Raw genomic sequence first — 13,762 nt, 5'->3', positions numbered from 1 at the left:
TTAAATTTATGGGCTTACATATGTTGGACCATCTCTTCATCCCTGGGATGAATCCTACTTCATCATGGTGTACAATGTTCTTGATGATTTGCTGAACTGGGTTTGCCACTATTGTATTGAGTATATATGCATCGATATTCATTAAGGAGATTGGATAGTAACTTTCATTTTTGGTTGGATCCTTCTCTGGTTTTGGTATCACGATAATACTACTAGGAATGATCTTGGAAGTATTGATGTATTGCTTTTCAATTTCTTTCTTTTTTTTCTCTTTCAATTTCATTAAAAAGTTTCAGCATTAGTGGAATTAGATCTTCTCTAAATTTCTTGTAGAATTCAGCAGTGGATCCATCAGAGTGTGAGGGCTTTTTTTGTTGTTGATAGGGTTTTAATTATATTTTAATTTTCATTTACTGATATCAGATCATTTAGATTGTTTATATCATCTTGATTCAGTTTTTGAAATTTATATATATCTTGGAATCTGTCCATGTATTCTGTGTTTTCTTTTTTCATAGTCATTTTTATTTCTTTTTATTAGATACATTGGTTTTCATATATATCTAGAAATCTGTCCACTTATTTTATGTTTTCTTTTTTATTAGATAAGTATTGAATATCTTCTGGATTTCCATGGGATCCATTGAGATTTCAACCTTTTCTTTCCTAATTAATTAAATTCAAGTCTTTCCTCTTTTTGATAAGTTTTGCTAAGGGTTTATCAATTTTATTTAACTCTTTTTTCCTCCATAATTTTATTGAGAAATTTATTTAATCCTTTAAAGAACCAACTCCTCATAAAGATTTTTTTGTATTTTATTTTTTAGTCTCAGTTGCATTAATTTCTACACTGATCTTTATAATTTTCCCTCTTGTATGAACTTTGCATTTGGTTTTTCCTTTTCTAGGAGTTTTCAGTTCAACATTAAGTTCTTTGTGTTCATTGTTTTCTTGCTGTGAGAAAATTTCTCTTATGTAATTGCTTTCATTGTGTCCCATAAGTTTTGTTATGTTGTATCGGTTTTTTTCATTTAATTGTAGGTACTGCTTAATTTCTTCTTTAAATTTCCTGTGTGCCTCATTGGTTGTATAAGAGGGTGCTGCTTAATTTCCATGTGTTTGATCTAAGTTTTTTGGGTTTTTTTGCCATTGATTTCCAATTTCATGGCACTAAGGTGAGATAATGTGCATGGGTTGACACAGACCTATTGAATATCCATTGTAGCCCAGATTCTTTTCTGGATCCTTCAATTATATCCTTAGTAACAGATCTCCATGGCTCTTCCATTTTAGTAAGACAGCAACTTCTGTTGTGAAGGCAGTAATATTGCTGATATGTAACAATCACATCTAATTTTTTAAGTTGAATGTCCTTTATATTTTATGCTGCATCATAAAGCATACAAGTGTTAGCTTATAAGAAACCAATATCTATATCATACAAAGACATTAAAATATTTCTGTTATAAGAATAAGTGAAGGGCCAGTAAGATAGCTCAGCGGATTAAAGTGCCTGCTTAGGCAGGCTCCGCAACCAGGTTCAGTCCCTGACCTGCTGTGTGGGTCCTGCCCCTAGGGCATGCTGGGACAGCAAGTGAGACTGGGTGTGGTGGCACATGCCTGTAATCCCAGTGCTTGGGAGGTTGAAAGTAAGAGAATCACTGAGTCTGATCTGTGTAGTGAGACCCTGTGGACCCTGTGCTAAATACATAAAAAACCCAAGTCAATGAGGAATTATTATTGCAATAATAATAAGATTATTTCAAACTGGTTGTTCATCCCAGAAAACCTTGGCAGAGTTCATATAAAAGCTCCAAAAAACAAAGTGATGCCAAAATCAAGACCCTGTTAACTCAATTTTACTATTCTCAGATTAGATGAATACTCAAAATACAGTAGTGACAAATTAGGCATGGTTGTAAATCAAGAAGCAGTTGAAAAGTATCATAAACCAAAATGCAGTATCACTATGATGACAGTTTTAGAATTTTAATTTTGACACCCAGTCTCAAAACCTTTGATGTGGCTACAAATCTCGACAATACTGAAGTGAGTTTCAAAACAGAATTAAGAGTTTAAAAAACCATAATGTGAGATAACTTTAGTATTCTTTTTATTTGACTCTCTAGTTTTAAATTATAACTTTACATTTAGCAGTTGTATTAGATTTATTTGTTTAGTAGTTTTACTGATTTTGATGCAGTTTTTTGAATAGTTTCTAATTGCATGCATCATGACTTTAGTATCTTTAAATAATAAACTTGAATCAATCAATATTTACTCCTTTCTCAGTATGATTCAAGAAATTGCTAGCTATGGTCATGACAATGTTAAGTGCAACTGGAAATATTACCATACCTCTATGAACTTCTTATAGATTATTTGACTCTGCTGCAATAAAATTTAATGTCGATCTGGTTTTCTAAATAAAGTTGTAGAAAACCATCTGGTTTAATTTGGAATATTTAAATATCAAAAATAATGATAAAGGACAGGGAGATTGCTCAGTGGCATGAGCACCAGTCTGGCAAGGGTAAGGTCCTGAGTTCGATCTCTGGTACAAAAAAATAATAAAATAAAAAAAGAATGATGATATAATTTTAAAGCACACTAAACTTTAAAAATGATCCAAGTGCTGAGGACAAGTTTTTTCCCCTTTAAAAGAATAGCAGCTAAAATGGAATAAATCTTAGAATTAGAAAATCACCATATTGTGGTCTCCCTGAAAGATGACATAACTATTGATAGATTGTGGTTGGGGAACGTAATAACTCCTGCTTTCACCTAGATTTATCTATTAAAAAGGGAAAAATTGAGAGAGAGAGAGAGAGAGAGACAGAGAGAGAGAGAGAGACAGAGAGAGAGAGAGAGACAGAGAGAGACAGAGTCAGAGACAGAGAGACAGAGACAGAGACAGATAGAGACAGAGAGATGGGGATGGGTTTGGTGATGGACTTATATAGAAGAGCCTGAGCATCTATGATTTGAAGTTCACGTGCGTGGGATTCTTGGGTGTTCTTCAGGGTTGTTGACCTGGACGCATCAAAGAATTTAGGGGTGAATGTTGGTGGCCATGCTGCGATGGCTCCTGATACTTGGTCTCTGTCTTGTGCTGCTCAATTGCAGCAGAGTGGTGGACACACTGAGGTGCCGGCCTCCTGCTTCCTGTGCTCTCTGAGGATGCTCACCTCCCAGGCTGTGTGAGAAGAAAAGGGCGATGAGGGAAGTGTCTTTTCTAAATTTCTTCTCTATATTTTAAAGACTAGTTTTCAAATATTTACTTACAATTGCTTGTTTTAATGTATTTACTTTGTCTATTTACCCTGTATTTGTAATCACTAAGGTCTGAGTATTTCAACGTTAATATCATATACTTAAAATGGGCAAAATCTTGTTTTTCGTCACAAAATTTAAAGTGGATAATCTAAGTAAAGGAAGTAATATTTTCTAGATGGGAGCATTTCACTCTCATATTCTGATTTTAATTAGTGCTGATATCAATTTTTTTCAAATAGATTTTCAAGTCTATTTTCCTGAGAACAAAGACAAAGCTCAAAGCACTTCTTAAAGGGGAATTTAAAAAAAGGTGTGTGTGTGTGTGGGGGGATTAAGCACATTTCAACTACTCTTATCATTTGGAACATCAGATTTCAAATAAAACCCATATGTCATACCGAAAGAGCAAAAGGGAGATGCTGTCTTGAGGAGACTTTTTTGCAGCTAAATAGCTCGTCAAGTGTTTGCACCCTATGAGTGAAGCACTTCTCCTTGGTGGTAAAATTATTCTGGGTAGGGAGGTCATAGAGGGGAAGTAGTGTTTAATGGAGAAAACACTCCTGCCTGGGAAGAGTCGTAGGCAGTGTCTCAACTTCGTCTTTCTGTTTGTCTGGGTTGCTTGTGGTTGAGATGAGTGAGATGGAAGTCAGGCTAGGAGATGATTGTTTCTCTTATTCTGTTAAGTTTGCATGTTGTGTCTTGACGTTTGGTAAAAAGAATTCATTTTCTGACCTTGACTTTAATGCATTGGTGTTGATATATTTTCAGAGGAGAAGTGTCACAGTGCTACAGTGTGAAAGCCACAGAAGTAGAAAAAGATGAGGCTGGGCATAGTGAATGAAAATTTAATCTTTTTCAGCTTTATTGGCAATATGGGATTTACACAGGCTTTCAAGTCTCCTTGAATTAGGTTTAAATTCTAGCTCTTTTACCTACCAGCTGAGCGACTTTAGCTAAGTAATTTAACCTCTTCAAGATTCTTTGTGGACACAAAATTTAGGATTGCATCTTTAAATGCCCGTTTCTTTGTGGCCTTGCACAGTCTACTCCATTTGAATAACTGACTTCTGTCAAAAGGGTATGACAACCTTGAGAAGATGTTACCTTTTGGGTACATTTGGAGAAGATTGAATCACCACTATGCTAGAAGACTCTTACATTTATGATGCAAACTACCATAGGAGAAAAGCTGACCCTCAGATAGTTTTTATTCATTTATTTATTTATTTTTGTGGTACCAGGGATTGAACTCAGGGCCTTGCACTTGATAGGCAGCTGCTTATGCCTGTGAGCTATATCCCCGGCCCTCCTCAGATACTTTAAATCACTAATTTTCCAAGAGTTAAAGAATAACTTGTTATTCAGCAAGATGAACTCAAGTGTGTGGAGTCATCTCTAGAAGTCATTCGGTAGGGGTGCAATTGAGTGAACGCTGCTGGCCACAGTCCAGGCACTTGATGGTGGCTTCTAACATTGGATATCTTTTCTTTCTTATTCTCTCATTTTCTCTTTTCTTTCCCCCTCATTACTTTTATTTCTTCGATTCTTTTCTGTGTTTTTAACTAATAGAATGGTTAGATATCTAAAAGCAATAACAATACAAAGGAAGCTCCTGTATCTACAAAATGTTGTGATTTATATTTTGCATCTACAGTGCCCTGCCTGGGGCTTCATGTGTAACAGATGCAAGCGGAGGATCAGATTTAATATAAAATATGATGTAGGAAGGATTTATAAAATGGGCTTACGATAGCCACTTGCAGAGCCAGGAGTGGAAGAATGCAAAGGGGCTGTTTACATGCTGGAGAGCTGGAAGAGCCCATGAAAAATTGAAGGCCTGGAGCTTACTTGAGAGTCTGGTGCAAGCCTGTATCTGAAAGCCAAAGTTCCCTCTTTGGAAGACTGAAGTCTATGCTGGAGGGCTAAGAATCCTGTGCTAGAGTCCTGACTCTAGCACATATGGGTGTTCATATGTGATGGTGAAGACTGAAACTCTTCTAAGAAGGAAAAGGGCAGACTTTTCTTCCCCTCTTTAGTCCACCCAGGCTACAAGCCTCTTGGTGTCACCCGCATTCAGCAATATGTGGATTGGTCTCACAATACCTCAATCCAGTCATCTGCACATACCCAAAACTGTACTCCACCAATCTGCTGAGTGTTTCTTATTCAAATTGGCACAATTATTGTCACATGTAGAAAGTGCTCAGCAAAAGTTTGGGGTTGGCATTACTGAATTATGATGAAGCCATTTCATTAATACCCATACACACTGGTCAGCTTTCTCAAAGCTGAGACAAAATATCTGTCACCCAGCACTTACAGGAGGCAAGTCTTAATTTGGTTTATAGTTTTAGAGGCTTAGCTCACTGTTGACTGACCTCGAGGTGGAGACCTTGTAGAAGAAGGACTTGGTAGATAAAACTGCCCAGTTCATGGCAGCCAGAGGCAGAGCACAGAGGAAGGGCCCCAGAAGGGAAGACACAGGGACCAGATACCAGACAGAGTCCCAAGGTCTTGTTTCCAGGACCCACTTAGACCATGTAGAAGTGTGCTTTACTGATTTCTTAAGCTAATCCAGTTGATAATCAAATGTCATACTATCCCATTTTGAGTTTTTATATTTCTGTTTATGGGAGTGTTTTCATATTCATGTTTACTTTCTTTTCCTCTGTAGGCAATTACTAGCTCTGGTTGTTTGGACCACTTACTAAATACGATGTGAAATGACTTTTCCTGTAGGTATTCCCTCTACAAAATTAAAAGCATTAGTAGCGAGGAAACATGTCTATGCCTCATACTCTTACTGGCTTTTCCTAGTTTTTCTAACCATTGTGCTGCCTAAGCTTTTCAGTTTTGTAAGGGATTTGCCTTTATCTCAAATGCACAAGTAACTGAAGCTGACTTTTTAATAAATGGAATGATAGAGTAAGTGGTGGATAAAGAAGGTACATTTTTAGTCAAATCTGAATAGGAAATCCTTCACTGTATCACAGCAAAATTTAATAATAGTGCTCTTAAACACAAACACATATGTAAATGAGTCATCCTATAAAAACTTCCAACAAGTGCTGGCAAGTCAGATGGCAGACTTACCCTGAAACCTGCCTCTCCAATAAAAACCTCATAATTAAAAACAAGGCTGTCTATAAAGCATAATATATAATGACAATTATTTGAAACTGGTACAAGATTTGACTAGAAAGTAAAAAATAACCTTTCTCAGGCAAAAATTCTTTACCTTCCCCATGTGCAGTTAGCAGATTCTCAGCTATATTTGAGCTGTGAAAGGCTGCTTGCTCCAATAATTAATACTTACTGACTTTGGTCCAGCAGGAGGCTGAGGTAATGCAGGTTTTACTGATCTTGTGAGAACAACTTTAGTATTTGCTGTGCATTGAGAGACTGTCCACTGCATGCTAGATACTTTTTAGCCATTGAATGTGCTATAATAATTCATCCTTTTTTACACTCAGCAAGCAATCAACTATATCTTAGCTATATTAAACTGAATCTTAAAGTGGTTTAATATGTAGCAATAGTTATAGGAAGATCATTTTTAGTAGTTAATAGTAAGTGGCCATAGCAGGTACTTGAACATAATTTCTTTCATTCCCCAAATTATGCTCCATTTATCAATGGTACAGCCTTGGTAAAGGATGTGAAATTGATGAATATATGGAAGCCAGTGAATAAGATACAGTGTGGCAGTAAGCTAGATCTTGTTGAACATATAGAAAAATGGATAAGAGAAAGTTCTCTGTTGTTACCTGTTTTCAATTGGTTGTCACTTCATACGTGTTTCATATTTAAATTTCATTATTTTAGGTTACAAATTCACTCTTCCAGACTTGAATCACTCACACACACACACACACACACACACACACACACACGAAACAGTGTAATCTGGCATGTCCTGCCTTCAGAGGCCCAATGGCAGGGGATCAAAATTTGAAAACAGAAAGGAAATTGCACAAAGCACATTTCCAATGTGTTCTTCCCTGACTTTCCCTTTTAGGTGCCTACTTTAGTGAGACATCCTGTGAGAAATTGCAGCGAGGAGTAGCTGGAGTTAGGACTGCTGAAGGAATAAGAGACTTAGTGAATAAATTCAAATCCTAAAACAGTCTTTCTCCAATTCATTATTATTGTTGTTATTTGTGGTACTAGGGATTGAACCCAGAGCCTGTGACTACGCTTTTCCACGTAGTCATATCCCTGGCCTCCCTCTTTAACTCAGTAGTAAAGAGTGGAACCTATGTGTAGGCTGGGTGTCTCAACATAGCTGTAGCAAATAAGTTGATTGTGGCACACACTCATGTCTTAGGATTTCTGAGACTTCCTTTACAAAGGAGTCTGTGATGCATACTTCCACCTGGGGACCAACTCTCCGTAGAGGGCAGGGAGCCAATTGTGTAGCCTTTGTAGGCCATGTGTTCTTGTCAAAGTGGTTCAACTATGCTGCTGGAGCATCAAAACAGCCATAGACAATACAATTCATAAATGCGAATATCCATGTTACAATAATGCTTTATTTGCAGATCCACACAGTGGGACAGATTGGACATAATGCTAATAACCTGGTGATGAGGCTCTGGTGGAAACAGTTCATTTGGAGTTTGATCTTGGCTCTGCTATTTTAGCTGGCTATTGTTTTTTTTTTTTTTTCTTTTTGTAGTTCTGTAACTTTATTTCAAAGTTAGTTCTCATCCCACATTCACTGTCTGGAGATTTTTGAACATGGTAACAGGGACGTAGGTTACCAAGGCATACAGCTTGTTTGGTGAATCTTCATCCTCATTCTGTTTCCTGGACAACTGTACCTGGATATGATATGGAACATTCCTTATTCCTTTGGCCCAGATAGCTTTGTTGAGCCTGGTGTCAATGTGCACGTCTGGAGTCCCCATCTCCTTCATGGCAAACTTCCAGATCTTCTTAAGTGCCTGAGAGGCACACTTCTTGAAGCCCACTCCGTGGAGGCGCTTGTGAATGTTGTGTATTCTGGGGTCACCTCCTTGTGGATGGCAGAACTGCTTTTCTTCTTCTCGCCACCCTTCTTGGCGGGAGCCATCCTGCTGGGCACAAGTTGGAAAGCTCTAGCTGGGTATTCTTGGGAAAATATTTAATTTAGATTTGATGTAATTTCCTATCTTTGAAATGAAAATTATCAAACCTATTTCATGAGACTGATATGAAGATTAATCTATGTAGCAAAATATAGCAAGCTATCTGGCTCATATCAATATTTAGTAAACTATTATTATTATTATTGTACTATTATTTTAATTTATCTTAGTTTTTTTTTGCTTGCTTGTTGGTATTTAATGTATTCATAGTAAACTAATAAATGCTGTTGAGATTAATGCCACTTGTCATTGAAGCTGCCTCCGCTTTTCTTTCTCTTTCTTCTCTTCCTCCTGCCTCTTCTGTCTCTTCCCTCCTTTTTCTTCCTCTTTCCTCCTCTCTCTCTCTTCTTCCTTCACCTCCTCCTCCTTTTTTCTTTTTTCTACTTTCTATCCCTCCTTCTCCTCTTCTCCTTCCTCTGCCTGCTTTCTCTCCTTCTTCTTCCTCTTGTCACTCCTTCTTCGGCATAGTTGGGGCTGTACCCAGGAGCATTGTCAATAAGCCACTTCTCAAACTTATTTTTTTTTTTTTGTATATGTATATGTACACTTTCTCACTAAATTGCCCAAGCTGGCTTCAAATTTAGCAATCCTCCTGCCTCACCCTCCAGAGTAGCTGGGGTTACAGGTGTGCACCACCAGGACTGGCTTGAAATATTTTCAACTGAAACTAGAAACTGCTTTAGAGGTTTCTGGTGCTCAATTCATACTAATGAGTGAATATTACTTTCTTGTAGTTCAGTTTCTCTACTTCAAATTCTTTTTCAAAAGAACTGTGCAGACATGAGTGCATGTGTTTGTTTTCTACATTTTGTTTGTTGGGCAGTCATGCACACATTGATTGGCCACAAAAATGGCTTTCACTGTCCCCTTGACAGTAAGTTGACATGAATTCAGACCAGCTCTAGTAGTCCTGTGACTGGAAAAGTGTGGGTGTGTCAAGCTCGGTCTGTGGTGCTGGGAGTGGGTGGATACACCTGTTTTACTTGTGGAACACTGGTACCAATGTGGTGACTGCTTCTCCGAGTATTTGTTTTTGTCTTCTTTGTGAAAGGTCACTGGCTGATTTGAGTTGCTGGGTCGAGCTCCACTTCCTGTGTATGCCACATTGGCTTTCTTTTTGTGTCATTCTGCCTCATATCTAAAGAATAGTTTGGCTGATCCAGTGATACTCTAGAGTCTTATCTTTATAAATTTTTATAGGAGAGAATGCCCTGCTCGTATCTGAGGGTCTGGAAGTGTTGTAGGAGTGAACTTACTAAAAAACAAGTGTGTGTGTGAGTGTGTGTGTGTGTGTGTGTGTGTTTGCTCACAGTACTGGGGATTAAACACAAGGTCTTATGCTCTACTATGGAGCTACATCCCCAGTCTTTCAAAGAGAATTTTTTGACTAAAAGAGGAAATTGTATCGATCAGTATGAAACAGAAACCACAGAACAGGGCCTAGGTTGTAAGCTTAACTATAAACATAAGTGCTACAGTTGACATATCAGTTGTCAGTTCCAGGTCATGAGAAAGATGGTCATCCTTTCTCCTTTTCTTGAGTGCCTTTTTATCTTTGCCTTTCCCCCTCATTTCTTATAATGAAGAGTAAAGAAGAATGATAGCAGATTGTCTTGGGCTGGTGTAGGGCAAGGAATCCATTTAATTAAAAAAAAGTTGGGTAAAACCTATTATCAACTGAAATTATAATGTTCATGAATTAATTAGATTGTGGGATTTAAACATAAAAATAAGGCTTGTAAAAGTGGTTACTGAAAAAGGGACAAAGATAACCAAGACCATGTAGGATGAAACTAAAAATCTTCACACACTGTATATGTAGATACATGAAAATAGTTTTTTAAAAAATTTTTTCTTTATTTGTGTGTGTGTGTGTGTGTGTGTGTGTGGCCCGCTCAGCCCACCAGGGGGCGGGCTGGCTGGCATGTGGTGCTGGGGGATTGAACCGTGGTCCCTGTGCTTTGCTAAGCTTGTTCTAAGTAGGTGCTTTAGACCACTGAGCCATCTCACCAGCCCCATGAAAATAGTTTTTGATAGATAAAAATAGGTAATAGAAAAACCAACAAGGGAGACTGGACGTTTAGCGGGCGCTGCATCAGAGAAGGGGGAGAACCTGCCTATTTCCAGAGCACCTCACCAGTAGATCTGTCTGCTTCCTACAACCTCTGAAGACAAATAATTACAGCACTATGGCAGAGATGTTGCACTCAGTGGTTCACAGGCCCCCAGGTGGGCTGCAGACTGTCACAAAACGTGTGGAATCTCTCGTGGGTACAGATTGGATTCATCACAAAGTTACAAAATCAAGAATTCCAGATAAAGTGTTTCAGCCTTCACCTGAAGATCATGAGAAGTATGGTGGGGATCCACCGCGCCCTCACAAGCTGCATGTTGTTGCCAGAATAAAAAGTACAATAAGACGACCATGTTGGGAAAAAGATGTAATCCAAATGCTTGGGTTAGAAAAAGCACACACTCCTCGAGTTCATAAGAACATCCTTCAGTAAATGCAAAACTGAGAGAGGTTAAGCATCTCATAAGAGTCCAGCCCCTGAAGCTGCCACAAGGACTTCCCACAGAAGAGAATATGGCTAGCACATGCCTCAAGAGTACCGGGGAGTTAGGAGTGCAGGGGCGTCTGAAGGCTGTGGACACCCTAAGCTCAGCACTCAGGGGGCTGAGGCAGGAGGATCCTTGCAAGTTCAAGGACAGACCTAGGCTATGTAGTTCAAGACCAGCTGAAGTACAAAGTAAGACTTTGACTGGAAGACAAACAAACAAACAAACAAACAAACACACAAAAATCCTGTGGAGCAGGAAACAAGTCCTGATGCCACAGAGCTTCATATTTCAAAAAATGTAAATTTTATTTAAAGTTGTTGGGTAGCTGGGCATGGTGTTGCAGGCCTGTAATCCAGCACTCAGGAGACTGAGGCGGGAGGATGGCTGTGAGTTTGTGACACCATGTCTCAAAAAAAGGTTAAAGATGGCAAAAAAATGTTTTCATAAAGAAAGAGAAAAAAACCAACAAGGAAAAAATTATACAAAATTTAAGTATATATAATTGTGAAGTATAATGTAGCAGTTTTTAAGTTGCAGCAAATAATAAAGTTAGTGTAGAGTATAGAGGCTTTCCTCCTGGCTGTTTTCTCTCATTTCTGAAGCCATGAAAATGTTTCCATGCTAAAGCCATCTCATTCTTTGAAAGTAATGAGGTATTTTATAATTTATTTTAGATTCATTACTGTGTATTTAGTTTGTTTTCTTTAGTTTATTTAAAAAGGTTTATAATTGCTTCTTCATTACAGTTAGAAGTCATGTGTCTATTTAACAGATACTTTGTTTTTTCTGTAATTCTCCAGGCTTCATGCATACCTTTGAGAATGATCATTTAAAATATGCCTAAAATGTCTCTGGGGAGGCATGATACAAGCTGATTTTGAAGTCTACCTGGCTTTCCCACACTCTTACATCAGTACAACAGTTTGGCTTTAACTCATTTTTTCTCCCCCTTCTCATTTATTGTTCTTGTTCAGCTATTTGTATACACGTCTGGCCTCTTCATCTTCTGAGGGCAGCGGTGGTGCCTTATTTGTCTATATTAGTCATGGCGTCTATTCCAGCACCTAGCCCAGAGGGTTTGCTCAAGAGAGATACGTTGCAGAAACAATTATTCATAAGCTAGAGGAGCTCATTTGGATTCGTATGCCTGAGTAACTCACTTTAGCTTTTTGGGTGGGATAAAGATGAAATACAAGTTTTAGGTATATACTACAGGATAGCCTGGAACGTAATGGCTGCACACCAGTGCAGAATCTTTGGTGGCTTCCCAGGGTTAATGTCTTTTTCTCACGTGCTTCCATGTTGAGTGACGCTTACCCTGCATGTCTCGGCAGGGCTCTGTTGGATTTGCATCATCTACATTGGCTTCTAGTTTCAACAAGAATTGTTTACATGCATTTAATTTTAGCTCTTGGGCTATAGCGTGTCATTGTTCTTTTTATTTATCTCCTCACTTTTGGAAACAGGACAGGCACCTTCAATTCTTGCTGTTCCTGTTTGGTGTACTCTTAGATTAATTTTAGCTTGCTCTTCAGCTTTCAGAACATGCAAGATATTTTCCAGCCGTGTTTCCTGTATAAGAAAAATATAGACTATGTTACCACAGAGGGAAGTGGAGAATGGGAGAGATTACTGAAATCATTCAGGGAGCTCCTATCCTGGTTTAGAAGGAAACTTGTCTTATTTTACCTCACTTGATTATTCTGTCCTCAATTTAAAGATAAAACTTCCCACTCTTACTCAATTTTATTTGTCATTGCCACAATGAACTTGAAAAAAATATATTTCTGGTTTACTTTTAAAAATCAGGGCTTAATAGAATTATATGTTTTCATATTTTGGGGGGAAATGAATGCCCTAGGAAAATAATATATTTTGGGCAAAGCAATGCTTCATAAGAGTAGACCATCGAAATTGAAAGTACTTCAGAGAGTCTTGCATAAAAGTCTTACAAAATTCTATTTCTTTACGGTACTTATGCAATCATATTTCTTATTGACATTCTATAAAATGTTTTATAAGATGCTCAAAGATATAAAAATAAACTTTTAGGAGGAGATGCATTTATGGTTGCCTTTATGCTACAATATATGTAAAACTATGGTGTTTTACAACAGTTTTTGTGTTGACTCTACAGACAGGAAATCCAACAAATTGAAGGAGTTTGCCACCTAGAGGAGATGTGTGAAATTCAACTTTTCTCCATATTTCTTCAGTAGAATTCTTTCCTTCATTTAATTTTTTGCACATGTCATTATGAAAAAGTAGAAAGCTTATTGTACCCGGGCAAATTTGATAAATCTATTCAAGATCTATGAACTTAAATAAGAAAATGTACATAATTTTATTTGGACGGTCTGTGCTTAAAATCTTTTAAAATACCATTTATGATGTTAATTTTTAGTACTGACTATTGAACCCAGAGACTTGCTGATAGTAGGCAAGTGCCTCAGCTGTATCTCTAGATCAAAAATCTTTAATTTCAAAGAGAGTGTGACCCTACCGTTTGGACAATTCTGGATAGTTATGTTTGGGAAGTATTTTTTAATTTTTGACAAGTTTGGTGCAGACCAATCCAATTTCTTCGCATTTGATATCAATCAGATGTGATTTCTTCTGCCAAGGTGGTCACAATATAGTAGATGAATGATGAAGGCTAGTAATTCTGATATATTTCAAATGTCAGAGATAACATCTAAAATAAAATCTTCATTTGGTAAAGAATATATATTTTCCAATTATTTGTATTTCAATTGTCTCTGAAGTTGAAAAACAATTATTTCCCTCCTTTTATA

General features: G+C 37.6%; 1 protein-coding gene and 1 pseudogene across 1 annotated transcript; one reads left to right on the top strand and one right to left on the bottom strand.

Moving 5' to 3' along the window:
- Nucleotides 1-7,982: 7,982 nt before the first annotated feature.
- On the bottom strand, nucleotides 7,983-8,350 carry LOC111818682 (annotated as a pseudogene).
- A 2,244-nt stretch (nucleotides 8,351-10,594) lies between these two features.
- LOC105743115 (39S ribosomal protein L30, mitochondrial-like) lies at nucleotides 10,595-10,912 on the top strand. The gene has a single exon (XM_023723516.1). The coding sequence runs from the start codon at nucleotides 10,595-10,597 to the stop codon at nucleotides 10,910-10,912; it is 318 nt and encodes a 105-aa protein (XP_023579284.1).
- Nucleotides 10,913-13,762: the final 2,850 nt, after the last annotated feature.

The sequence above is a fragment of the Octodon degus genome, unplaced genomic scaffold (assembly GCF_000260255.1).
Source record: "Octodon degus isolate 3935 unplaced genomic scaffold, OctDeg1.0 scaffold00099, whole genome shotgun sequence".
NCBI classification, from domain to species: Eukaryota; Metazoa; Chordata; class Mammalia; order Rodentia; family Octodontidae; genus Octodon; species Octodon degus.
Note: the sequence above shows the minus strand (reverse complement) of the source record. Positions and strands in the feature narration are given on the sequence as shown.

Excerpts from the sequence above, each read along its gene's own strand:
- LOC105743115 (XM_023723516.1), top strand. The coding sequence starts at position 10,595 with ATGGCAGAGATGTTGCACTCAGTGGTTCACAGGCCCCCAGGTGGGCTG.